General features: G+C 50.6%; 9 protein-coding genes across 9 annotated transcripts; 6 read left to right on the forward strand and 3 right to left on the reverse strand.

Moving 5' to 3' along the window:
* The first annotated feature begins 648 nt into the window (after nucleotides 1-648).
* BO79DRAFT_210859 (cyclin-dependent protein kinase) lies at nucleotides 649-1,884 on the forward strand. The gene is made up of 3 exons (XM_025682903.1): nucleotides 649-776; nucleotides 841-864; nucleotides 928-1,884. The coding sequence occupies exons 1-3, from the start codon at nucleotides 735-737 to the stop codon at nucleotides 1,813-1,815; spliced, it is 954 nt and encodes a 317-aa protein (XP_025536188.1). The 5' UTR covers nucleotides 649-734; the 3' UTR covers nucleotides 1,816-1,884.
* Nucleotides 1,885-2,143: 259 nt separating this feature from the next.
* BO79DRAFT_289863 (putative integral membrane protein Pth11-like) lies at nucleotides 2,144-3,709 on the reverse strand. The gene is made up of 6 exons (XM_025688825.1): nucleotides 3,363-3,709; nucleotides 3,273-3,309; nucleotides 3,156-3,223; nucleotides 2,733-3,106; nucleotides 2,609-2,679; nucleotides 2,144-2,553 (listed from the first exon to the last, which is right to left on the reverse strand). Exons 1-6 carry the CDS (start codon nucleotides 3,558-3,560, stop codon nucleotides 2,291-2,293), a joined length of 1,011 nt encoding a protein of 336 aa, XP_025536189.1. The 5' UTR covers nucleotides 3,561-3,709; the 3' UTR covers nucleotides 2,144-2,290.
* Nucleotides 3,710-6,082: 2,373 nt separating this feature from the next.
* BO79DRAFT_239894 (uncharacterized protein) lies at nucleotides 6,083-7,074 on the forward strand (the record flags this gene model as incomplete). Its single annotated transcript, XM_025684965.1, has 2 exons — nucleotides 6,083-6,445; nucleotides 6,521-7,074. Exons 1-2 carry the CDS (start codon nucleotides 6,196-6,198, stop codon nucleotides 7,072-7,074), a joined length of 804 nt encoding a protein of 267 aa, XP_025536190.1. The 5' UTR covers nucleotides 6,083-6,195.
* Nucleotides 7,075-7,677: 603 nt separating this feature from the next.
* On the forward strand, nucleotides 7,678-9,262 carry BO79DRAFT_239895 (FAD-dependent oxidoreductase; the record flags this gene model as incomplete). The annotated part of the gene is made up of 4 exons (XM_025684966.1): nucleotides 7,678-8,012; nucleotides 8,043-8,311; nucleotides 8,405-8,775; nucleotides 8,825-9,262. The coding sequence occupies 4 exons, from the start codon at nucleotides 7,678-7,680 to the stop codon at nucleotides 9,260-9,262; spliced, it is 1,413 nt and encodes a 470-aa protein (XP_025536191.1).
* A 210-nt stretch (nucleotides 9,263-9,472) lies between these two features.
* On the forward strand, nucleotides 9,473-12,924 carry BO79DRAFT_239896 (TAPT1 family protein). The gene has a single exon (XM_025684967.1). It carries the CDS (start codon nucleotides 9,763-9,765, stop codon nucleotides 12,913-12,915), a length of 3,153 nt encoding a protein of 1,050 aa, XP_025536192.1. The 5' UTR covers nucleotides 9,473-9,762; the 3' UTR covers nucleotides 12,916-12,924.
* Nucleotides 12,925-13,366: 442 nt separating this feature from the next.
* BO79DRAFT_220796 (putative salicylate hydroxylase) lies at nucleotides 13,367-15,154 on the reverse strand (the record flags this gene model as incomplete). Its single annotated transcript, XM_025683498.1, has 7 exons — nucleotides 13,367-13,374; nucleotides 13,632-13,963; nucleotides 14,014-14,749; nucleotides 14,804-14,861; nucleotides 14,912-14,988; nucleotides 15,048-15,052; nucleotides 15,114-15,154. The coding sequence occupies 7 exons, from the start codon at nucleotides 15,152-15,154 to the stop codon at nucleotides 13,367-13,369; spliced, it is 1,257 nt and encodes a 418-aa protein (XP_025536193.1).
* BO79DRAFT_239897 (uncharacterized protein) lies at nucleotides 15,145-16,067 on the forward strand (the record flags this gene model as incomplete). The annotated part of the gene is made up of 2 exons (XM_025684968.1): nucleotides 15,145-15,686; nucleotides 15,781-16,067. Exons 1-2 carry the CDS (start codon nucleotides 15,425-15,427, stop codon nucleotides 16,065-16,067), a joined length of 549 nt encoding a protein of 182 aa, XP_025536194.1. The 5' UTR covers nucleotides 15,145-15,424.
* Nucleotides 16,068-18,839: 2,772 nt separating this feature from the next.
* On the reverse strand, nucleotides 18,840-20,959 carry BO79DRAFT_179365 (uncharacterized protein). Its single transcript, XM_025680030.1, has 2 exons — nucleotides 20,513-20,959; nucleotides 18,840-20,449 (listed from the first exon to the last, which is right to left on the reverse strand). The coding sequence occupies exons 1-2, from the start codon at nucleotides 20,570-20,572 to the stop codon at nucleotides 19,148-19,150; spliced, it is 1,362 nt and encodes a 453-aa protein (XP_025536195.1). The 5' UTR covers nucleotides 20,573-20,959; the 3' UTR covers nucleotides 18,840-19,147.
* A 1,941-nt stretch (nucleotides 20,960-22,900) lies between these two features.
* BO79DRAFT_201098 (glutamine amidotransferase subunit DUG2) lies at nucleotides 22,901-26,466 on the forward strand. Its single transcript, XM_025681538.1, has 6 exons — nucleotides 22,901-23,362; nucleotides 23,412-23,537; nucleotides 23,590-23,721; nucleotides 23,771-24,322; nucleotides 24,373-24,559; nucleotides 24,614-26,466. Exons 1-6 carry the CDS (start codon nucleotides 23,129-23,131, stop codon nucleotides 26,302-26,304), a joined length of 2,922 nt encoding a protein of 973 aa, XP_025536196.1. The 5' UTR covers nucleotides 22,901-23,128; the 3' UTR covers nucleotides 26,305-26,466.
* The last annotated feature ends 118 nt before the right edge of the window (nucleotides 26,467-26,584 follow it).

Consider the following 26,584-nt stretch of genomic DNA (forward strand, 5'->3'; position numbering starts at 1 on the left):
TGGAGACCAAATGCGGGGATTCTCGCTCGGACAGAAGACCGACTCCAAAGCTTCCCTCTCAGCCTCCAGATCTTCTTGCCCTTTCAATTGTCACTCTCCACCGACAATGCAGACGATCGCATGGGGACGACTATCCTAATTCGCTGCCGGCACCGAATGATGCAACTGGCTTGCCATCGCCCAAAATTAAGAATCAAAAAGGTTGCTGTCCCTTGGATCGGACATGGCGATACCCAAAAGGGAAGTACCGAGGTCCACTCCCCATTCGGCGATTGACATCCATCTCGGTGATCTCTACCAAGTAGTACTATATTGCTATCATATCACCAATCCACCATACTTGTTCCTGCTGTAGAATTTCCTCAGTATACACAACGTAGCTTGAGCCCTCCGACCCTCTACGGACTCGTCAGCCGACATACGCACTCCCCTTCACCCCAGCCTGAGCTAAGGCCTCCGACCAGTTCCCGTCCACCAATGAATGGCATTCCGCAGCCCATCATCTTCCGCAACCCGTGGGCCTAATGAATTAGCAATAGTTACCTTATCGACCTGGAGACTTCCGGTGCACAGGCAATGTCATCGGCAGGGAAACTCCGCGGGGTTTGTGCCTGACAGTCAGACTCTCTGCAGTCGATCCTTCAACTACTGCAGACCCCCAATAAACTAACTCATCCTCCACCATCATCACCCACCACCACTTCCACAAAAGCCACACCCTCACCACCACCACCATGACACGAACATCACCTAACTCCTTCCAACAGCTAGAAAAGGTAAGCGTTACAACCACCAAGCCCTAGCAACATTCCCATACAGAACCACCGCTAACCACCCCAGCTCGGCGAAGGCACCTACGCCACGGTACCCCAACCCACTCCCCACACCATCAATCCCCTCCACCACCACCTAACAGCCCTGAACTAGGTCTTCAAAGGCCGCAACACCAAAACCGGCGAGCTCGTGGCCCTCAAAGAAATCGCCCTCGACACAGAAGAAGGCACACCCTCGACCGCGATCCGCGAGATCTCTCTCATGAAAGAGCTCCACCACGAGAACATCCTCCGCCTCCACGATGTCATCCACTCCGAGAACCGCCTCATGCTCGTCTTCGAATACATGGACAAAGACCTAAAGCGCTACATGGACACCAACGGCGGGCAGCTCGAACCCTCCATCATCAAATCCTTCGCAAACCAACTCATCTGCGGCGTCGCCTTCTGCCACGAGAACCGCATCCTCCACCGCGATCTCAAGCCCCAAAACCTCCTAGTCAACCATAAGGGCCAGCTCAAACTCGCAGACTTCGGTCTCGCCCGCGCATTCGGCATCCCGGTGAACACCTTCTCCAACGAGGTTGTCACGCTGTGGTACCGCGCGCCAGACGTATTACTAGGAAGTCGAAGCTACAGCACGAGCATCGACATCTGGTCCATTGGATGCATCATCGCGGAGATGTCTATGGGTCGGGCGTTGTTCCCGGGGTCGAATAACGAGGACCAATTGCAGAAGATTTTCAAGGTCATGGGAACCCCGTGTGAGGCGTCGTGGAGGGGGGTGTCGAGGTTGCCTGAGTATCGCACGGATTTCCCACTGTATGTGGAGCAGGACTTGTGGGGACTGATGCCTAGGATGGAAGAAGGGGGGATGGGACTTGTCAGGGCGATGTTGAAGTTACAGCCTGAGATGAGGATTAGTGCTGTGGATGCGTTGAGTTTTGCTTGGTTTACTGGTGGTCAGCTCCATGTTGAGGAGGTGCGTGCTATCTTCTCAGGGCGGTTCAGGGACAGGGTGGCTGGTGATGGGGTTGTCTGATGGGGTGTTGTTCGGTCATGCTAGGGGGAAACTAAAGCGGGGGATCTTCAACTCCAGGGTAATTTGCAAGTAAGGGAGGGAGCTGAAACATTGGGGAAAGGGGAATTTGGGGTCAGGAGGCAGGAAGTAGGAGTAACTGGGAGCTAGGTCGTGGACTTGCAGTTTTTCGAGATCGGTCATTGAAGTCTTCTAACATCAAGAGGCTAATTAATGCGACCATGTTTTGCTTGTCGTCCCCTTCAGCTTATACACACTAATATGCAAAGAAGCAAGTACTAAGATATGAGCATAGAATTGTGCATTAATAAATCACTAACTATATACATCTCACGAATATTATAAAGATTCCTCAATCGTAACATAAGACATGCAGAAAAGATTAGAGCCATTACATGACCACCACGTTGATCCTCACACATGACAATAAGACTTAGATTTTGACATTGCTGGACAGCAGTAGTTAGGAGTAACTACCTCAAGGCTTCTCATGCTCAGCATGCACCTCATGGCCAGCGGAAATGGTGGTCTGGGTTCCGCAGGGATCAAAGAGGGTTCGGTCGGAAGAAGAGAAGCCCTCTTCCGACGAGTTGGTTGATCCCTTTCCAGGCTCCTGGTCGGAGTACCGGAGTCGAGACCAGAGCTTGACGTTGAATAGTGGCCGGATGTGAGACATGCATGCTGCTGTGATTCCTACTGCTGCCTCCATGCATGTCCAGACGACGACGGGGACTTGGTTGTCTAGGGGATTCATTAGCGCTTTGATGTATGGGTAGAGGCACGATGATGTACTCACAGGTGATATCTGGACCGGCTTGTGTCAGCTGGATCATTGCGACCAGGCGCAAGATGTCGAAGATCAGGGTCCTGGGTTAGGTTAGTACTAGACACTCTTGCTTTTTATGAAGTGGGGGTCATACAGAATTCCGACCAGGAATACTCCCGACAGCAACAACCGCTGAGTCTTGGAGATGGGTAGTTCCCAGACGCTTTTCAGCGGCATAATGAGCAGAACAACGTCCGTGAGAATGTTGGGGATCTGCTGGCCGTAGTAGTAGCCCACGGTGTTGACGCAGTGTCCCGGGACCGGGCGATCCCAGAATTTCTGAACAGGCACACAGTTCAGGACACCGCCGATGCTGATGCTCACGGCCCAGAGAACAACAATTACGGAAACGATGTTGGCTGCGATTTTCATGCTTCTAGCAGCAAATAGCCTCTTGTAGACTGCCAAGATAGACAGCTTGATGAACATGACGCAGAGAGTGTAAACGAAGGAGTTGGACCATCCGATCTGCTCATGATTAGTGATCACCATGGGAGGGGGATTTGTAGACACGAACCTTAAAGTAAACCGTCAGGTTCTTTTGCGGGATCATGTTTATGTGACATCCGAGGCCGTTCCATAGAACTGTAACGGTTAGACATATCGTGGGCATCCTTGGGTGAGGATAACTTACGGATTGTGACACCGATCGAACAGCCATATTTGAAGAGCTTGAGGCACAAGTTAGCATGAATCCCAGGTAAGATACAAGTGATGGCCATACCAAAGCTATTATCATAAGATAGTCATCCAAGTACAGCCGCGACCCAGTGATCTTTCTCGCGAGAAGACGTAGGGCCACGGCAACCGTGGACATAATAAAGGCAAAATAAAGTGCAATAATGGTAGACCGACGAAGGTTCTCATTGGGGTGCTGGAAGTCACCCTCGGTGCCTCCACCTGACACTTGTTCTAGCGACATTATGGGCACAGACAAGGTTAGAGTATGGGTCGGTAATGACTGCAAGTAATTGATAGTTCGTGGCTGTTGGTATTTGGAATCGAGGCAAACTGCAGACCAACGAACTCATTAAGTACTTTCTGACAGGACTATTTTTGGGTAGGGAGAAGGGCTGGTTGTTAAGGGACGTTGGATGTATCCTGATCTGCATGGGGCTGCACATTCGGTGTCTATACATCACATCCTGTTCCACGGCAGAGCCAATGACAGGCCAGCCAGGAGTTCGAAGAGGGGACTAGGTAGCACCGTATGTCCATTTTCGAAGATACCGAGCCCAGGGCTACTGAAGATCACGAAGGGGTGTTTACTCCGTACGTCGGTTCGCCCTCTAGGAGAGAGGGCAGGGACTCCAAGGCAACCAAGAGGGGGACCCTCTGGACTCGGATTCGACATGTATCAGTCACTTGAGACACCGTTGAACCCCCTGCCAAGTGATAGACTGACAGGCTAACGAGGAACGGTAGTTGCAGCTTAGTCTGTGCGTTGCAGCCCTTGCTTCACAGGTTGCCGAAAACCTGGTAAGAGTCGGCAGTATCGAAGCCAATTGAATCCGTGGCACAGCACCATCTCGCGTGGCTGATAAGGTTTGCCAGGCACCGCACGGATCGGATGTATCAACTTCCAGACGCGATGCATCCTCATACTGCCGAACCACTCCACTTTCATGCAGTTCAGACTCATTTTCGGGTTCTTCAGCTGGTAATGTGAAGATAAAGAATTTTCTGGATTTCTCCGCGCTGTGGCTCTGATTATAGGACAATGTGGCATTGTTTGGCGGGATAGGCGAGCTATTATTTCCTTTTGCTATCGTCGAGCGCGTTAGCGCCATTTGAATCGATAGCTACTAATTCTCCGATTCCCCCATCTCCTTATTCACCAGTATGGAGTCTTGATACGTGTATCCAGCGATCATGTCGCAAGGGCCCAGCATTGCCAGTCAAGTCGCTTATCAAGTAGTCATCGCCCATGGTTCCGGTTTTGAAAGACATCTCTCGCCTTGTAATTATCCCACAGTTGCTTCAACGCTGGCAGCCGTTATCCGTCATCAACGCACTCCACTTCTTGGGGAATCATGAGCAGTCATCAGATTCTGCCGAATTTGTCGCCCTCGGCCTGCAGTAGACCTGTCAGCATTCACTGTCCACATTCGAACCAGCCTTATCTTCTCCTTAATGCAGCGTGCTCCTTATTGATGGCCTACTGTCAATAATCAGATTCGAATTTCTCCTTTTCATTACCAAGTCACGATGATCAGCTCTCTCTGTTCACTATCGGTCTCTGTTTAGCAGAGGTTATAGGCAATAATATAAAAGCGCGCTCCCTCATCCTTGGGCGCCGTTTGATCAATTGTGCAACCTCAGATCAATAGTGAGTCGATTTGTGCAACATTATGAACCCAGGGGAGTGGTACACGGTTGCGATGATTTACACCATATATCGATCGTGCATCATTAACGGGCGCAAATATTTCCACTAATATGGTAGATGAGATGCAAAGACGTTAATGGAGAACACTAACTCATAACGTCCGGACAAATTATGAAGTCGCAAAACAGATATCGTGCCTGGTTTCGATCACAACGGCCGACTGGAGACCATAAGGTCAAAAGCAGAAAAGGGGAAGTGAAGCCGTCCTCCATAGTAGTACGGTGCGTGGCTGGATCACCTGATTGACAGCAAGCGATCTACGGGATCTTCCCCTGGAGACCACCTTCTTTCGGACGACCACCGAACGAGTGCCTCAAAGTACGTTTAATCGATCTCCAGCTGCCGTCCGAATTGATTTATTTCAATATTAATGCTTCTCGAACTCCTCACCAAAAACATGGTCTTCAATCAATAAAGTATATTGTTGGGCTTGCAGCAACCGCGCACGAAAACAGAGTATGGGAAATATGGCGAACGCACGCAGGCAGTCCTTCATACACCGCAGCGTGGACCCATGAAGCCCTGATATGTGAATGTGGCCACTGCAACCCGCACCATGACTCTGCGTGGCCCCCACTCCTGAGCCGAGACCGCGCTAAGACTGCGAAAGTTGTCGAAGGATTTGGGTCATCCGACCTTATTCGCGATAACTATCGTGAAGTTTCGATTAGAGTAAGCTTCTAGCTCCGCAATTCGGTTTAAGCCTTGTCATCAAATTCTGGACGCAACGCTGAGTTCTTCATAGGGACCTTCGTCAAGATTTTCAGACAATACTCAATGCTCGATGAAGTATGCAAACTACGAAGAGTTTCTTCTGCAATTCAAAGAATTGCTAGCGCTGCTAGTGCACCTTCTCATGTTACCCTCTAAGCCGCGACTAGTCCAGCGGGACAACGAGCTTTAGTATAGAGCCCTCTTAGGCTCGCTCTTAGCCCACTTGTCTAACCAGCGGACTAGCCAAGAAATACGAACACTACTATCCCTAAGCCTAGTTTGATCCCTCAACAATCAAGGCAGGATTTCTGCAAAACATTTATCAACTCATCCAGCCGCTCGTAAACAGCGTTGCGCACTCTCCTGGCCAAAATGCCACAAATTCCTCTTGAACGAACAAATCATCCTACAACCCTACGATAATACTGCTTCTTATAATCTAATTGCGAAAACAATGTTCATCTTCACACTCACACTCACCCTCTTCATCTCTCTCTCCTCCGCCCGCACATGCTACCACCCCGACAAGTCTGTCGCCACCAATAACGTCCCCTGTACGTCCGCTGACACGACCTATTGCTGCGACTCCGATGCGATCTGCATGTCTAATGGCTACTGCGTTGGAGTCGGAGCCCAGCCATATGTTTTTTTCCGGGGCTCTTGTACAGACGAAAACTGGGGTAGCGGCTGTCCGACACAGTGTGGTAAGTCGTCTCGCTTCCTTCCCTCCACCACCTAGTACCTATCACCGTGCATCAACTTACATGCGTACCAAACAGTAAATAAAAACCCTAGCGGCGGCGCACCCATCATCGGAATCGGCACCGACAGCTCCGGAGATGCACAATACTGCTGCGGCTTTCAGGTCAAGAACAACGGGTCTTCGGAGTGCGTGGATGGCGACACAGCGTTTACGTTGAACAATGGGGAGATGATTCTCGGGCGGGCCGCGCTGGAGAATGTGACGGAAGTTAGTAACGCCAGTTCCACTTCGACAACCACGGTTTCCACCGAGACCGTGCTAGCGACCTCGGCGACTTGTTCAAGCAGTGAGAAGCACTGTAGCTCAAATGCGACGGCTGTAGGAGCTGGTGTGGGCGTGCCCCTGGGAGTGTTGGCTATGTCGGCTGTTGTGTGGGCGCTCTGGGAGAGGAGCAGGAGAATTACAGCGTCTACGGCTGCTGCTCCTAACGTTCAAGAGGGGTTCTATATGGACAAAGGACATGTGCAAGAAAGCTATGTTCCACACAGGATGCAACAGGCGCCGACGGAGTTGGACACGCGGGCCAGAATATCGGAGATGATGGGCAGTAGCTATCAACATGCATCCTAGAACAAGATTCATAGGCGTTAATAAGTTGCGAAAGCATGTCACTTTTCAATTGGATTCCAATTCCTAGCACATTTAATCGAATGTGATGAGTCATTACATTTGGCCGTTCAGATTAAGTAGACGATGTTTTGCTTGGCGCCCAAAAGGATGTAGGGAGACGTTTTCCGCAGTGGGGTTGAGGCGTCCAGCTTGTCTATTGTGGGATTTAACCTTCTCCAGTTGTAACATTCCCGCCTCGGCAACCACCATTACAACAACTCAACGGGTATTCCCATTGGTGTCAGCAAGTAACGTAGTTGAGGTCCATACAGTGGAAACCATGAGTTTTTCTTTGTTACACTTTCCGAAAATCACTGCCAATAACCGTTTGGTGTTTGGATTAGGCGACCGCAAGTAAGCACTAAGTGGCTACGAACAGCAACCAAGAGTGACGGCTTTGCCACTAGATCTAGGCGAGCGTACCAATCACTGCGTGCAGTTGTATAGTTTGACATGGGTACTTGTGAGGTACGAAGATTATAAAGCTAACAGTGTGCTCCTCCATTAGGTCTCTTTGTCAATCTTTGTTACTACCATTTTATCTACACCAGTAAAATATATACAATGGCTCTCAGACCGTGCAAGGTCATTATCGCGGGCGGCGGTGTCGCCGGACTCTCTCTGGCACTTATGCTGGAGAAGCATGGCATTGACTATCTACTTCTAGAAGCATACCCCCAAGTCTTGGCTACTGTTGGCGCGGGTATCGCTCTCGCTCCTAATGGTCTCCGCATCATTGAACAGTTGGGGTGCTATGAGGATCTGCAGAAGTGTTCGGAGGGTGCGGACCAAGTTCACTTTCGCAAGCCTGATGGAGAGACGCTCTGGGGGCTGGATGAAGGATTGGCTGAGACGTGTATTGCGAAGTGGGTCCCTCTTGCTTGCTTGGTCACTCAATCGTTGAAGGATTAGGCTTACCAGGATGACAGGCATGGGTATACCTATATGTGGATGGACAGGAAGTCTCTCCTGGAGGTTTTGTACAACAACATTGCGGACAAATCGAAGGTTTTGCCTGGCAAGCGTGTAGCTAGTGTCATGCATACCGACAATAGTGTTGATGTCGTCACAACTGATGGGTCAACGTACTCTGCCGATATCATCGTTGGAACAGACGGCACCCATTCCAAGCTGAGGCAGGAAATGGTTAGATACGCCGAAGACCTAGGGCTCAGCGAGGATTATGCAGAAGAAGACAGTCAGTTGAACAAACCTTCCTTACCCCGCCCTTCCCCCCTTTTCTTTACATGTATAGGATGTGATGGTATCTAACCGATATGGCATAATGCAGAGGTCGCTGCAAGTTATAGCTGTCTCTTTGGAATGTCTGATCCCGTCCCAGGCTTCCCTAGTCGCTCACTTGAATTTGTGACAAATGAAGGCTTCTCATATGTGCTGGGTGCTGGTCCTGCTGGGCGCGTCTATTGGTTCCTGATGGAGAAGATGAAGCAGACATACTACGGTGCCGACATCCCTCGATTCAGTGAAGAAGACAAGCAGCGCACTCTTCAAGAGCATTGGAATGACCAGGTCACGCCAAATGTTCGCCTGTCCGATCTCTACAAGCGTCAGTTGAGCACGATATATACACCAATGCCAGAGTTCGTCTACAAGAAATGGCACCTGGGAAGGATCATTACTATTGGAGACGCTTGCCACAAGGTGAGGAGACCCGGCCCCTTGCTATCAGTGTTGCACCGCGACTAACCAGTTGGCGGGATCGGTACAGGTCCTCCCTATTACCGCGCAAGGGGGTAATCAGGCTTTGGAAAGCGCCGCGGCCGTGGTGAATGGCTTGATGACAGCGTTGTCGCAGGCCTCGGGCTCAGGCCCGCTCTCTCAGTCGGAGATTCAGTTAATGTTTGAGCGAGTGCAGAACATTCGCGAGCCGCGCACATTTAGTATCATCGAAACAACACACAAACGACAGAGATTGGACACAATGGATACCCCGGAGCTGAAGGAGTTTCTGCTTACTAAGTATGCAGGGCTGATGCCAGGGGAGTTGTGGAAACGATGGGCTCATACATTTACCCCGGCCGTGTCTTTGGATATGCTCGATCTGCCTGCTAGACCGAAGAGTGTTCCCTTTGACGATGAGGCCTTGAGAAATAAGGATAGCAACAAAGCTCTGGAGGCGCACCTGTAGTTAGAGAATAAGTGGATAGCACTACTCCTTACTCACTGAATGACATGACGCTTTGCTGTTTCATCGATCTCGGCCTTAGAGAGAATTAAATCCGAAGAGAGAAAGGACGGTTGGGGATGACAGGCCGCTGACCGCCTTGGGGTTCCGGGGATCGCAAGCAAAGCCCCCAGGGTCTCTTTCTGGTTTTCATGATCAGCAGCTTCGTCGCTACGAAAGAGTTCTTTCAATTTCTGCAATTCCTAACAAGGGCTGATTTTCTTTGATCAAGTTTGACAGTCCGCAGTTTACCCACAGCATGATCCCGAATTCCCCTTAATCTTCGGTCCGCTGGTCGCGTTGCGCAGTCAGCCAGCTCGGCACTATCATCCACCCCTACCACCGTGGCCTCGCCTTTCCCCAACCCCGCCGACGAATCCCTCGAGGCTATTTCGGATCATGACATCGGTGTTAATACCCAACCTGCGCTGCTATATAATGGTCAATAGTCATTGATATCGATTATGGATGAACTACCCGACCACCTCAGCCAGCGAGCATCAGACACGATCACCCATGTGGCCGCACCGGGCGGACAGGAAACGCCAGTATCTCCCCGGAAGAGAGAACATGAGAGCGGCATGGATCGCGAAGGTCATAGCTTGGAGGTTGAAAAGTCTCGGCAAAGCAGACCGGTAGATTCGCACCGCGAGGATAAGGAGGATCATGCCAACGGTCCATTAAGCCGAACCATGCAACAAGAAAGATCCCCAACATCGGATACTATGAGTGCTCACGAGCGGAGCAATAAGAAGGAAGCCATACACCGATTTGGTGCGCCTGTCAGCGACCACGACCTAAATAGGTTTCCCAGCCAACCCACGGTGAACGGCGACCAGAAAAGCGGTCAGCCAGCGCTTCCTTCTGACCAGGCCCTAGGGATGATCTTCGAACACTCGTTGGAGGGCTCGGACAGCGCAGATCATCGTACGACATCGAGGACCTCTTTAGTGGATGTTTTCGAAGGTCCCGACGTAGCTTCCGTCGTCCATCGGTGGTCGCAGAACACATCCCCTGTCAGGAACCAAGATAAGGAGCAGGAGCGGGTAGTTAAGCTTTCTCCGGCCAGGATGCAGGAACTCACATCATCCCCTCAGTCTATTCCTTATCGTGCAGCACCCCCGGAGTCGGACCGCGGTCGACGTGCAGTATCAGATGGCATGCATGCAGCGATCTCACCTTCGCAGCCCGACCAATCTGCGACTCTTCTACCGAATGAGCATAAGGTAACCGGCGACAGCGTCCCCAAACTTCGTCCCAGCAAGGATCTAGCCATCGATGTCTCTGCTGCCACGGCAGCTAAGCAACCTGCTCGGACTCGGCCGCAAGGCTCTCGAGCTGTATCTACACCCAGCTCGCGACGGCAAACCATGCCAACGACCAGTGAACGACTGACGCAGACTTGGACATCACGGGGGAAGCAAGAGCGCGCCTCTCTCAGTCGAGAGTCTGATGGGAAACACCTTACCCCGTCGCCGCACATCACTGGCCCTGAGCCTGCTCTACCGTCCCCTATGCCTCCAACCATTCCTCTCCCTCCGTTGTCCGTTCCGACATACCTACAATTAGAATTGGCCTCCGGTCGACCGTCTCCGCTATACATTCACCGCTCCGCAATGAGCGACTTTCCATATGAATCGTCTCGGGTCAAACTTGAACGTCTGATGAACTTTTTGATGCTGCCTCCCGCATTGGAACGAGTCCTCTGGTTTGGTATATTAGCGTGTCTCGATTCTTGGTTGCATACATTCACCATTCTTCCTCTTCGTTTTATCAAAGCATTGTATATTCTTCTGGAGTCATGGGCTGTCAATCTTGGCGTTGAGTTTCGTTATGTGACAGGTTTCATCTTCAAAGGTGTTGGGCGGGTGTGGCGGAGGCGACACCGAGCATCATCGACGGACGAGTCTTCAAAGCTTGCTGACCCTGGAAGGTCCACCTCTGAGAAACAGGAGAACGGATCATTGGAACGAGAGTCTCGCAATCGGGCCACAGAACCGCGCAAGCGCCACCATAAGCACCGGCGGCAGAAGAGCATCCCGTCAGCTTTGATGCCAGATGACAAGGCTGACATTCTTAAAGGGCTGCTCATCATATCAACCTGCTGCGTGTTGATGCGCTTTGATGCGAGTCGAATGTACCACTGGATCCGTGGACAGGCTGCGATCAAACTCTATGTGATCTATAATGTGCTAGAGGTCAGCGATCGGTTATTCGCTGCCATTGGGCAAGACGTGCTTGAGTGTCTATTTTCGCGGGAAGCTCTCGAGCGTCGCCCGGACGGGCGCAGCAAGGTCTTCCGGCCATTTGGACTGTTCTTGCTGGCATTGGCATACACAGTAATCCACGCAACGGCCCTCTTCTATCAGGTGATGACGTTAAACGTCGCGGTGAATTCGTATTCGAATGCGCTCATTACCCTGCTGCTTTCAAACCAGTTTGTGGAGATCAAATCCACGGTGTTCAAGAAATTCGAAAAGGAGAATCTCTTTCAGCTTCTCTGCGCAGACGTGGTTGAGCGATTCCAGCTCTGGCTAATGCTTACCATCATCGCGTCGCGAAACCTTGTTGAGACTGGAGCGTTCAATGCCCTTGGTAGCTTGAGCTTCAGTCTTGGAGGATACACATCCACGGGGACCAACAGCACGCCCCTATCGACTCCTCCCCGGACCTCTTCATCTATCCTGCCACAGGCCTTTACAATTGTGCCATCGTCAATAATTGCGTCCTTCAGTCAGGTGAACACGTATCTGCCGACACTCGCACAGGTTCTGGGGCCGTTCTTGGTCGTCCTAGGGTCGGAAATGCTAGTTGATTGGCTAAAGCATGCCTACATTGGCAAATTCAACAACACGCGGCCAGCCATCTACGGACGGTTTCTGGATATTCTGGCGAAGGACTACTACACCAACGCCTTTGCAGACCAGAACCTGACCCGTCGCTTAGGTCTGCCGGTGATCCCACTGTCTTGTCTCTTCTTCCGAGTCTCCGTCCAAACGTACCAGATGTTCATTACTGCCTTGCTTCCTCAACAGCCCTCTTCCACAGCTGTAGAGGCCACCACCCTATCCGCTATCCACAGCCAGTATGTGCCGGCTCCAATGCCCTCACCTCCTCCATTGACGCTGCGGAACTTTATCCCAACGTCAACCGCATACGTGGGTGCCTTCTTCCGCCAACTTCTAGCCAACACTATGCCATCGCCCGCCCAATCCGTCTACATCTTCACCATAGTCCTCATCTTAACAGGCTTCGTGGTCCTCCTAATCCTGAAGCTTCTCCTGGGTATGGTCCTGTTAGCGTACGCTCGATCTCGATACAAGGCGATGAAGCTGCGCGAAACATCAACTCAAGCCAATGCCCCATCGGCAGCACCTGCTGATGAATCCAACGGGACAGCACCCCGTGGACGAGCATTCGCAGTTGAAGGCGGCCGACGATTCGGCGGATGGGGCGTAGTCGAGGTCAACGATGACCATCGACGATGGATCTATGCGGACGACCCTGAGGGGCTGCGTCGGCTGAAGGCCAAAGAAGAGAAAGACAAGAATACCAAGGAAGACCTGAACATGGATCATGTCCAACGCTACGAGATGGTGGCTAAGAGAATCTGGTAAATGGTAGATAAAGAACTTTGTAATTAGCCTTATGTACATCCTAGGAGTAATTATTATTTATTACACTCTATTCAATGAGTTCTTACCTATATGTATAACGGTGCCATTACTAGTCATCCGCTATAGTCTAGTCAGGCTAACTATCCCTGTTCGGACCATCGGTCACGTTTTAGTTCTTATCTGCTTGCCGAAGTTCCATCGTCCCCTCCTCTACTCTTCTGTGCTTTTGTCCTGTGTAACAAAATCCTTTCCTCGTCCAAAAAGCAATTGCTATTCAGCTCTCCATCATGCTTTTTGCTTCTGGTTTTCTCTACGTCAGCTGGAACGGTCACAAGCCATCACGAGCTCCTATCTATTGCCAGCACCCCTTCACATCATTCGTCAGTTACCGAGAAGTCAACAGCTTAGAAAAAGAAAACAAAGCAGAGAGAGAAAGGTTCATATGTGCATTCTATATGCCTGTTGGTATGTATGTACAGTTATTCATAAAAGTATATGATAATCGCTAATTGTAACGTTGATGAGAACGCCAGGGCTAAAAGTGTTAATCAATCCCAATCATGTTGAAGAAGGAACGTGTTTGTTTTGTGCATGCGACATTGCGCAGATGGCAAATCACAGGTGGTGCCGCAATTCGGACACGTGGTTGCCGTGGAGTTCTAGGTTTGTTAGCATGTCGTACCAGAGGTAGGAAGTGGATGGCGATGGCAACTTACCATTCCATGCATCCAGAGCTGCCTTCTCGGCATCCCAACCCCAGAGGAACTTCTGTGTTTCCAGATCTGTCCACCGGTCGGGGTTCGATCCGCTCTTCAGGGAGGAGCGGAACTGCTCATCACGCGCGCGTTGCTCCGGGCCATCGGGCAGGTGGAGCGTGATGCGGTTTTCCGACCCAGATTGCTGGACAGTGTCTGCGCGGGGTTTCCGTGATTTCTCATACGCTTTGAGCGCAAGAGGAATCTCATCACGGGAGGAGATGGTGGAGAGCAGGACACCAAGGGCAGCAGCGTCTTCGACGGCCTGGGCGGCACCTTGAGCGACATACGGCCTATGGGACGTTAGTGCAAGACAGGCTATCATAACATAAGGAGTGCTTACAGCATTGGGTGGCAGGCATCACCGATGAGAGCGACGGAACCCCTGATCCAGGTCTTTAGCGGGGCGTGCAGGCACAACTTCCACTCCAGGACTTCGTCGTCCGGTACCAAGTCGATAAGCTTCGTCACGCGCCGATCCCAGCCTTTGTAGTTGTCGATCATGGCCTGCTTGGAACCCTTGGTGGTCCACGACTCCTCGACAGAATGGCTGTCTGGATGAAGCAGGACAACGTTGTACAAATCATGGTTTCGCACTGGATAAGCGATGATATGACGGCCAGGTCCGAGCCACCGAGTGGCTTGTGGCTCATCAACCAGTGCCTTCAGCTCAGGATCGTTCTCTAGAGCACTACGGGGCAGCATGATCCGGTAGGCTGCATCACCCGTAGGGATAGCGACAGATGCTTCTTCCAACAAGTGATCGCGGAGGGCAGACTTAATGCCGTCAGCCGCGATCACGATGTCTCCTTTAACGATGGAGCCGTTGGCCAATTGCACTGCGGCCTGGTCGAACTGGACTCCAGTGACCGTTGAGTTCACACGCAGTTCCACATTCGACAGCGCCAGCGCCTGTTCAATGAGGGCATTGTGGAGGTCTGCGCGGTGAATGACAGTCTGTTGGCCGTAGGTCTTGTTCACGGGCAAGGTTCCGAGCATGCTACCATCCTCCCACCGTCTTACATGGATGTGCTCGAGGGCAACATCTTGGGCGTGGATCAACGGAGAGACGCCCCACCCTGAGTCATATCATCAGATGGGGTTAAGTAACAGGAGCAGTAAGGGGCGCTTACGGTCAAACAGCGTCAGCATATTAGGTGAGACTTGAATACCAGCACCAACTTCCATGAGCTAAGAAAGGTCAGTCAGCGAGACGTATCAGAATAAAGCGGTATACGCACCTTGGGAGCGGACTCGAGGATGGTAACATGATGTCCTCGCATACCCAGGGTCAGGGCCGCAGCCATGCCGCCAATGCCTGATTTCATTAGTCACATGCTTCTTTCGCTTTCAGGTCTATGAGACAGAGAGTCCTACCGGCACTATAGGATAATGTCAGCAACAATACATAGTGACTCAGGCGAGACGAGGGTTCGGACTTACCCAACCACGATCACCTGCAGAGGAGTCTTTGCTTGTTCCATATTCGCGAATAAATCCAAAAGGTTTGACAAAGTTTGGATTACAATGAAACAGAACAAAGATGATAAAGGAAGCGGAAAAGAGGGCCGGGGCCAGCAAATAAAGATTTAAAAATTAGGGGAAAAATTCGGAGATCCTAGGCTAAGGGCAAATCTGGGCCGTACAATATCCGTGGATGAATGAGGGTTCGCCACTCAGGTACGGGAGTTGATTGAAAACACTGATTGATTGATAAACTGGCAACAGCAAGAGCAACAACAGAGAATGTCAAGATGGGCAAGCACGCTCCTGATAAAGAATTCCAGAGCCAGGCTCAAACTTCGGTTGTCCTTCCTCCAGCCGGAAATGACGGCAGGACGCGAACCCCCCAGATCGCTTCTCCACCGAAGGAAGCAAGACCAGACCAGCCCTCCACAACCCCGGTGAGTATAGGTCAGACCAGAAGTGCATCATTGGACCATTATTGGGTCCTGAATGGCGAAAGGAGGAGAAGCAAGCCAACTGTCCGCGAGGGTCATGTCGACCCCGGAAGTGGTGGGCGCGAGGCTCCACCTGATACTAAGGATGCATGATGTCAAATTAGTCCGCTGCATTGTGTACAGGAGGTTAGTAAGACCACAGATCTTAGTGTTTGACTCGGAATGGTGTGCGAGTCTGGAGCTGCAAGGCAGGCCAGCGAAGGCGCTGAGGCAGCAAAACGGGCGAATGGCCGAACGGTTTTTCCTGGGGAGCCAATCACGGGACGTGATTTGGGTGTGCAAAGAATGCAAAGCCGGCTGTTCGCCCGCCTTCATTTGCCGGTCTCCAACATTGTTTGTTCACGCCGCCTTTTCTCCACTGTTTCCGTCTTCGCTTCTCTCGCCGCCCTCGCGCGGCAAACGCCTGCCCGTCCCATTGCCGAATGCCCTTCCATAATGCCCTTATTCCAGACTACAATTTGATACTTCGACTATCTACACGGTGGGTTGAGTAGCAGGATCATCATCATCTCTTCTCCTCCTCCCCCCAAATCTCTCTCTGACACTTGCTGTGCTGTTCTCTGCCGGTCTTACCACATGATTGCCGAGCTGAAATGCAACGCTCAGCCGATGCTGAAACTACTGCTAGGTGATGAGCTGCCTAGTGCATACCATACGCAACCCACGCATAACCAGCACCTTCTAGCTTCGCACTATTGTTCTCGAAGCCTACTACATGAGGCAGTGTGATGAGATTGCCTGCAACGGATACGAGGATTGTGTAACCTGGGAATTTGTGTTCTGCGTATGTTGCAGATGCTCTCAACGCCCGAAAGACGTGACCGATATCGGACGATTGACCGCAAACATTATGTTGCGATCTGACTCGACAATTGATAACGAGGTTCTAGGGGGAGTAAACAGGGTCGACTCCCTGCTGAATCCCTTTGATATCATGTAGATAACGACCTGCTCACCATAGACGACCTTGCAGTACCTGCATTCAGAACTAGGTCTATCCCTGCCGTCCAGCGTCAGCGCGTCGGTCGGCAAGCTGCGGAAACAACAACAGCCGCGTATACGTGCTTGACTGTTCCGCCCAAAGTCTATAGTCACCCACCCACCAATCATACTATTGTTGAAGCCTCTTCCAGAATAATCTCCTGCACATTGCTTTGTTCATGAACTCGGCATGACGTGGTAAACCACCAACAGCCAACTGAAGGGCGATCATCTTTGGAAACGAAGCAAATCAGTCCTTGCATGAGCCAATGGGAACCTCACTTGCTGCATAGACCATAAGTATCATATAGACTCACCAACCCCCTTCCCCAAATCCTTACACACTTTCCGGATTATATACTGAAGTCCCTATCCAGGGAGCAGGTAAGGTGAAATCGTTATTGCTGAAAGTCTATAATTAATGGCAAAAAGATCCTTTCCTCATCTTCAGAGGCAATATAATGCCCTTTGCCCAGAACCCCTACGTCGCAGGAGGTTGTCTTCCTCCCGGATCCTCCTGGCATGAAAGCTGGTGCAGAACTATTGACGCCCATAGTTCGTCTCCCAGAGAGTAACACATGCCATGTCAACAATATCCTCAGCCTCCAGTAAACATTGTATTGTGACCGAATCTTTCCATTCGACTATTGCCTACATTGATTATTGATGCAGTCCGCCTAGATGCGGCAATCACCGGGGCCTATAATGCAATGCATCAAGGCAGGAATACCCAGAATCACACTGCTTGAAGAAGACAGATGGCCACTGCCAGCCTATAGAGAGTAGTAAGCTTACAAAGATATTACTATACCAAGCACTACTACCAGTAGCACCACACCTTATAACTCATATCCAGGGCACCATTGTACCCAGTACCCACAAATACTACATTAGCGAGTATAGATAAGAAATGCCGTATATCCATCCCATCCTAATACACACGACTTGCCAAAACCACTGACTGTACAAATAACATGTGACTATACCGGCAACAACATCAGCCGAAGTACATAGTAGCCCCACTGCCCACTAGTATTGCTGTCACTAGACTACGAGTACTAGTGTATATTAGTTCCATAAACCATGAACTTACCTCCAGGCGGACCAAAATTACTACGCTTGTCTATCAGATCCAAAATTGCGGTCGTCCTCACCTACATTTCGTTAGATTTTGGTGGCTGGGATGGTGCAGTAGTAACTACCCTGGCCGATAATGAAGGGAGATCTAATGGCAGAAGACTCCATTCATGTTCATTATATATTGTATTACTATATTTTCATTCTGCAGTCACTAGTACAAATGATTACTACATCGGAGAAGAGACGGTGGATATATATTAAATACTAGTAGTATTCCAACTATGATTTTAAAAGAAGATTATGAAAACACGATTCGGATATAGTATCTCTCAGCTATCTACCGCTGTTTCCATATCGTTAGAAATTCATAGTTCTGATCGATTTTCATTCCTTTCTTCTGCAAATTACAACTAGTTATATACTTACGCGCAGTGTCCCAAGGAATAGAAAAGACACCGCTAATATTGTAATTACTAGAAGTCTGTATAGCCACTTACAATACCATCGGTGGCTCAACCGGACTATAATAGAAGTAATGACTATCTACTAATCAATCATTATGCTTCCTTTCCGGTCTGGAGTAGCATGATGTCACCACTACCTACTGGCAGCCTATCAATATCTATATAATCCCAGATAGTAGCAACGATCTTTGCAGATTCATACCGGTCATTTCTTGTTCCGCTCCTCAGAGAACTGTAAATCTATTGAAACTACCCATACACTACTACACCGAAGTAAGATGTTCGGTCGTACCATCCCTGACGGGGAAGTGATCAATTTAGGGTGGAAGGTATCGATGACTCGTCATGATAGAATGGAACAACATTCTCAACCGTTGCGTGTAAGATACTTGACTTGTATGGTGCGTATAGGGTGAATAGTAGTAGTAGTAGTAGTAGTAGTAGTAGTAGTAGTAGTAGTAGTAGTAGTAGTAGTAGTAGTAGTAGTAGTAGTAGTAGTAGTAGTAGTAGTAGTAGTAGTATGAGTGGATGAAAAACATAGAATTCTGCTACTATAACACTCAGAGTAAAAGTTGTTACTGGCAAACCTCTCAAAAAGTTATGTATGAGAAGAAACATAGAAGGAGACTCAGTTATACTATAAATTTTCATATTCAGTATCAACTTTTCACTATCCTGAATGTCCCATGGTAGATTGTCACAATTCAAGTATATGCAGTTTGGAAAACAAAATTAACATCAGAAGCATTCTACATGCGTAAGGAGTGGTATCAAACGCCAAATGTGCAACAGTATCATGTCAAATGATAGTGAGGAGAAAGACACAATTCACCACCAATCGTAGGTCAAAGAATGAAGAAGTTTCGCTAATTCTAACTGCGCCAAGCAAATATCCATCCTGTCGTAATGTAATCCGAAACCGGAATATACAATATTATATACATGTCGTAAAGTGTCGATCTGTCGTTAAGAAAAATATAGACGTAGTATATCAAGCAGTGAACATCAGACGCAAACGGCTGGATCGCTTCTTCTTCTCCTTCGGCTTCGGCTCCATGTCTGAGTAACGGGACTCGGCCTTGGAAGGTGCGTAGGAGGGCGCCCTCGACGGGGCCTTAGATGGCGCTTTAGAGAAAACTTTGGAAGGTGTCCTCGAGCTGACATGCGATTCTGGTCGGTGGTTGGCGCGGGAGCCTTCACGATGGCTGCGTGACCGACGAGATCTGCGAGAGGATGCCATCGACTGGTCATCATCGTCGAACTTGAACCGAGGGTCCCGTGACATTCGTGCCGTAGTCACATCAATGCCTGACATTGCTGCTGCTTTGGGTGTGATGAACTCTCCATCGACGGATGTGCCAACACTGTCGGCCTCGGCATCTGCTACGCCGCGCCGCCACATCTCGACAGTGCTTAGACATTCAGTGTTGAACTCCATCATGTCATCCATGCCCGGATCTTCCTCTGGAGCCGCCGCTGCCCTCATGGGACTGTTGGGAGTAGCAGTGGTGGCGTTTTGAATCTGCTTAACGATCTTGTAGCCACCAAACATGACAATCGTGACTCCGATACCAACACCCGCTGCGATCAAGAATTGTGGGCTTGCAAGCAGGGCGAAGACAGTAGGGGCCGCAGCCTTGAGGGTGGAGAGCGCGGACGGCGCCATCTTTGTGGCAATGTTGCTGATCTCGGCCAAGGTGAGCGCCACAGCAGCCATGGCATCTGGGTTCTTCTGGAGATGTGCGATCGTGGCGGTCGCGGTATGTTGCATGCAGTCAGCTTCCTCTAAGAGCCACTGCGCCCGATCCACAAGAGTATTCAGTTCCGGGTTCTCAATTCTCTGGAGCTGGTTTTGTGGTTCGGGGGGTGGTGGCACTTTCTCCAGGGCCGAAGGGTGAAAGTCGCCGTATGCTAGATCCATGTCGACATGAGCATCGGACTTGGAGCGGCTGGTTGTTGGTCGCTCTGGTCCACGCATGGCGACGTCATGGGTAGTATGACGGCGGACCATTTCGCCTGGTCGAACAGCATATGGGTCTGCATAAGGATCCTGCCATTGCACATCTTCTTCATAGACCGAGGGTTCACGAGCGTAGTGGCTGCGGCCTGAGTGGTATCGTGAACGGCTTCTCCGAGAGGATGCGACTGAAGGCGCATCATCGATATGGTAGTTCTCAAGAGCCCTCAGTGCCTCCTTCTCGGCAATCTTGGCGTTCCGTTCCGACTGAAACTGAGCTTTGCGCTCGCGGTAGGCATTCTTGGCTTGACTGAACACGCCGAACAGGTGTTTGCTCTATGATCCATCATATGTCAGTATCGTGAGTCGGTGTTCCGGGGAGTATGATCGTATACGTACCGTGCTCACCACCTTACCAGACTTGTCAATCACAGCGATCGTTTCGCCCAGAGGAGCCATGATGACTGTGTATAAATATGTGCTTAACACTCTGTCACTTGATCAGAGTGAACGATGTCAAATTGACCCTTTTCTTGCTTGTGAGATGTTGCCCAGTGGACATTCAAATAGGATCAAGCATCGATAAAATGATGGGTTGGCGATCCACAAAATCCCGAGCGTAAGACCAGCGGTGTAGCGCAACCAGGCGAAAGTGTATAAAAATGGAATAATATCGACACTAGTCGAGTCGCGGTGGAGATTTGGCCCGATCTCAAAGTTTGCGAGACTAGAGATCGAGGTCCAGGCCTTGATGACGACACAAATCACTGAAAAATCAGGGACCTGGGCAACGCAGATATATAACTGCGCTGATGGCAAATTTGAATAGTGATGCCTGGGGTCAAGGTTCACAGTTCAGCTGTGGTTGTATTCGGAGTTTATAAGGAGAAGCACGATAAGCTGCGGAAGGGTCCGGTACGGTGCAACCAACAGTAACTAGAAGCTAGCATGCAGGCGGATGACCACGCCACAGAGGAGATTTCCACGCTGACAGATAAGGGCAGCGAAATAGAGTACAGAGAAGGTACAAGGAACCAAAAAAAAATATGAGGGGGCTGGGGGATCTAAAAGGACGCAAGACCGGCGGCGGCGCCTAAGATGGGCATAAAGCAACGAACAGGGGGGAAGTATCCGCCTTGCCAATGCAAACCGGTTGGGTGTCGATGAAGCTGGGAACAAGGCAACAAATGCGCCAAAAAAGATTGATTTGCTAGATCCGAATGGCTGCACGGATCCGTGGGGACTGTGTTGCTGTCACCGCACGATCCAACTGAGGGGACGCTCCATTGGCGGGGGAGGCGCTTGGGTACTGACGTGGGAGGTCAGAAAGTCGGAAACTACTTCTTGGGAGGTGCCTTGGGGGGTGTACCTGACGAAGGATGCAGGGAGAGACGGCAGCACAAGTCCCAGTTGGATGCCTGAAGACCCCCTCAGCCTTAAGGGAAGGAAAAGAGCATGGATCATCGCTGCATTTCTTGGGAAAATTTGATCAAAGCATGACTAGGAGGGACAGGGGAGGTACCCGTATCTACTTAGTCCGAAGTGGAACTATCGCTCATACTAACACCTGGATTGCCTAATTAGGGAAGTCCCCGATTGTGGGTGGAGGGAAGGAAGAAAGGAAGAGGGGAACGGTAGGTGCCTGAGGACAGACGGCAGGAATGGCGGTGATGTTGCAGCTCGTGATTGGTTAGTTATGGCACCGCCACTGTGGCTGGTGCATCACCCACTGAGGAGTGTCCACGGGTTTTCCGGTCAGTAACATAGTATTATAGATGGTTATATTCTTTACCATACACACTCTTCCTACTTCGAGTCCTTACTACTACCACCACCAGGTAGTAGATACCCCAAGGCTACTTACAGAGTATAGGCAACAGCTACTACTTAGTAGTGTGGTCGCATTTCTCAGGCTTATTTTTAGTGGCAATCGCCACCCACTACTGTATTCTTATATTAAACATAGATGAAGATCGAATAGCTTGTTTTTCCAGAGACTTCCCGCTTCTCCCTTTTGTTCACACAATCAATAGGATGAGCCAAAGTTTTCCCATAACCCCTGTCAAGAGCTGAACACCTTTTAATTATGGCGACCCAACTAACGGGCTCCGACAGCTCGTTCTTTATCTCCATCTGCAACCAGTCGTTGATAGTCAGCGCGCTGAATAAACCAAGTGCGTCAGGACGCGTTATCAAATCCCGACCTCCCACGTTATGTATCTAGTCCGTCTGTCGCAAGCTGTGGTCACACCTCTACCCCTTAATTCAGACAGTCTCCTATAAATGCCACTTCCTTCATCAGGACACGCATATGCCTTCACCAATAAAGCCAACGTGGACTCGCTGAATGCATATTCATGAATCATGTCGCAGTGCAATACTGAGACTTTGATAGCACGTCTGCTTTTAAAACCTAGGTTAGTAATTCCTGTTCCCATATTCGAGCTCCTGCATCCCTGCTGGGGGGCCAAAGAGGCCAGAACAACATGCCATGTAAGCCGGGGGAAGATCCCATCGCTCATTGACCGCAGGGATAGGCGTTGCTGGAAGCATCCCAACTATACACAATCACAGCCAGGTGAGTCGGAAAAAGAGTTTAAGACAACTGAAGTGGATGTTCTGTTCCGATACGCTTGCACCGCCACAGTTGGGGGACGCCCCACCTTGCTGGGGCCAGCAATTTCCTTGGCGCGTGATTGGTCCACCTGGACAACCTTCACCGGGTCGATCACGACATCTCTGGAGGTGAAGCAATTGTGTTGTTTCACCTCTATCGACGTCGTGTTGCTTCCTTCAGCTTCACTCCTCCTTCACCCCATCTCCATTGATGCTAATTAGCCCTGTTCTGCATTCTTCATTGTCTCTTCCCCATACCTTGCTGCTTATCCACCCGCCCCATCCATTCAAGCCTCACATATTCGCATCAAAGCACATCACGTGAATCCCACCACTGAGCTGTCAATTCAATCGAAAGAGGAAAGCATAGCTGAGATCTTCGGCTCCATTGCGGGAGCAATGGAACACACAGTACTTGTAGATTCTGATAGCTCATCAGATACCGATGACCAAACCAAGGTCTGGGAGTCCGATCCTCGCTCCGTGACGGCTCATCTCGCTCATGACTCAGCCCACGCGGCATTGCCGGCGGAGTGTGGCATCGGCCACCGCGTCCAAGCCAGTCGATCCGTCCTAGCCCTGGTTTTGGACAATGAATGCGTCTTTGCTGGACTTCAGGGCGGAGACATTGTCGTACGTGGTACCTTGACACCGCAGGACTCCACCCACTGACTCATCATAGGCATGGTCTTTGGAAACATACGATCTCGTCCTTTCGGTACATGCCCATCAAGAGAGCGTATTAGATCTATTCCTTTCTGAGGATGGAGAGCTTCTGTTCTCCAGCGGGGGTGATTCAATCGTCAATGTAGCTACTTCCGTATTCTTATTCATGCGTCTGCAGTGTTAACAAGCCGCAGGTTTGGTCCACGAGGACCTTCGACCGCCTTTACTCCATACATTCCCACCATGACGTTGGTGACATTTTTGCTGTGGCCTATTCGTCTACTCGGAAGACCATCTACTGTGGTGGTCAGAATACCAGCATTCAGGTAATTAATTGGTTTCATATGATGGTTTGGCCCCTACTGACAATAACAGTGGTGTGATATATCACAAACGGATGCGGCTTCGACGCAACGCTCGGCCGCTCAATTGTCCCGACGGACGCACAGATTCTTCGATTCCAAAGGCCCTGATGGTTCCCGTGCTCCCAGATCGGACCCGGGTGCAGATGGCGTACACCCGGGCGGCCAAGTTCTCACCTTCAAGCGGGATCATCACCGCTTATTTTCTCACCATGGCTATATCTACACCATGCTACTGGTGAGAGGGCTAATTGAACAAGCACCCACTGAGGAGGTGCTTCTGACCGGTGCGGGCGACGGAGTTGTGAAACTCTGGCGCTTGGATCAAGCCAAGGACAATGCTGTCCCTTCGCAGATTGCGAAGCTCCAGAACGGAGATCCGGTGCTCTCAATCGCTGTCGAGGGCTCATTCCTCTACTGTGGTTTGGCAGGGGGCGCCTTGAATATCTGGAACCTGGACTCCCATCAACTGGTGAAGAGGATTTCGATGCACACAGGTGACCTATGGGCTGTTGATATCATTCATGGTGTTGCAGTGTGCGGAGACTCCAACGGTGTCATTAAGGTAGGAGCTTTGAGCCATGACTTGGATATACGATACTCATTGGTTTGTAGAAGTTCAATTCCCGGTTCGAGGAAATCGGTAGCTGGGTGGCCCACGGAGGCACCATGTTGGCATCCTCAGCCGGTCGCTTCAAAGATCGGTACATCTACGCCAGTGGAGGAAATGATAACACTGTCGGTATATGGGATTTGACCGATGTGTCTCGAGCGCAACCTGAGCAGCCTCGCATTAACAACGGTATGATTATGAGTGATTGGCATAGATCACGCTTACTAATTCTGCATTGTACAGATGAGATGGTCAACTGCCTAGCCAAATTCGTCGCATACAAGACGGTCTCTTCTAGTCCGAAATTTGCTGGTGAATGCAACCAAGGTGCTGCATTCCTACGCCGACACTGCATTTACCTAGGTGCCAAAACGAATCTGCTGACTACTGGGGCGGATACGAATCCGATCGTGCATGCGCGGTTCAACGCCACAGCCCCGAATAAGGTGGACAAGACGATTCTGTTCTATGGACATTACGATGTTGTTGGAGCGGATGCCAACAGGGATAAGTGGAATACTGATCCATATCAACTGACCTCCATTGATGGCTTTTTGTACGGACGTGGCGTGACGGATAACAAAGGGCCTATTTTAGCAGCCCTGTATGCCGCGGCTGACCTTGCGCGGAGAAAGGAGCTTCGTTGCAATGTCGTCTTCCTTATCGAAGGTGAGGAAGAGTCTGGATCGCAGAACTTTCATGAAACGGTTCGTACACACAAGTCCCAAATTGGTCCGGTAGATTGGATTCTGCTTGCCAACAGTTATTGGCTGGATGACCACAACCCATGCCTGACTTATGGCTTGCGTGGCGTTGTTCATGCCAACCTTATCGTGACCAGTGATCATCCTGATCTTCACAGTGGTATTGATGGAAGTGCACTGCTTGATGAGCCTTTGAAAGACCTCACCATGCTTCTGGGCACTTTGGTCGGTCGCAAGGGTCGAATCAACCTCCCCGGATTCCAAGAGCCGGTCCTCCCGCTCACCGACGCGGAAAAGCAACGCTATGCCGCGATCTCTGACGTTCTTCTGCCTCATCATCCCGAAATTGCGGATAGTGATGCGCTGATCAAGTCGCTCATGCACCGTTGGAGGGAGCCGTCCCTCACAATCCATGCAGTCGAGGTACCTGGAAGCAGTAAAAGCGCAACCACGACAATCTCCCGCAAAGCCAAGGCTAGCCTTTCGATTCGACTGGTGCCGAACCAAGAGGCAGATGAGGTGGCCACGAACCTGACTCTGTTTGTGCAAGAGCAGTTTGATCGATTGGAATCGCAGAACGATCTGACCGTCGAGATCACGGGCAAATCGGACCCGTGGCTGGGAGATCCCGACAATGAAATCTTCGAGACCTTGGCTGAAGCAATCACCGCTGCCTGGTCACCAACAAACAAGCCCCAGAGATATGCATACCCTCCCATTCAACGGGAGGCGTCAGAGTCAACAACTCCTAAGCCGTCGAAGGAGCGGCCCAGCCTTCAGCGCAAGGACTCCGGCGATAGTCTGGCCTCTCACATTGACCGGATCATCATGTCGACAACGACTTCCTCGGCGGAGAAAACGGCTCGTCAGCGATCATCCTTGAGCACGACGGTGCCAACATCTTCGACGCTGGCCAGCAAGTCGGGGGCATCTGTCACCGATGAGCCTGCCGGCACATCAACCCCCGAGGCTACCGGGAAGAAAACGTCCAGTTCGGAGGCGGGAGGACGGTCTGGTTCCAGCGTGCGGCCCATCTATATCCGCGAGGGTGGATCAATCCCGACGATACGTTTCTTGGAGAAGGAGTTCTCTGCGCCGGCGGCGAACCTGCCGTGTGGACAGGCCAGTGATAACGCCCATTTGTACAACGAACGGTTGCGGGTGGAGAATCTGTACAAGAGTCGAGAAATTTTCGGGTATGTATTTTCGAAACTGCCAGAGCGGCTGTGAATAGTTAGCTGGGAAGAGCTGGGATAGATGTGGCTGGTGATGGCTGGACGAGGAGTATTATAATGATATGTTAATGGGGATTGAGATGGCGTTTGCATATAAGCCTGGCTGTTATTGTCCACTAAGGTTCCACAATCATAATGAGCATGCTTTGCTTTGGCGATTTCCATCCAACCACCTATCTACTACTGTATATGTACTAGCCACCCCACCAAAGGGATGTCGGCTCCAAGAAATGAAACGGGGGCTGGTTTCCGAATTGGGCAAACATTGCGGACCA

The sequence above is a fragment of the Aspergillus costaricaensis genome (genome assembly GCF_003184835.1).
Source record: "Aspergillus costaricaensis CBS 115574 unplaced genomic scaffold BO79scaffold_32, whole genome shotgun sequence".
Classification (NCBI taxonomy): domain Eukaryota; kingdom Fungi; phylum Ascomycota; class Eurotiomycetes; order Eurotiales; family Aspergillaceae; genus Aspergillus; species Aspergillus costaricensis.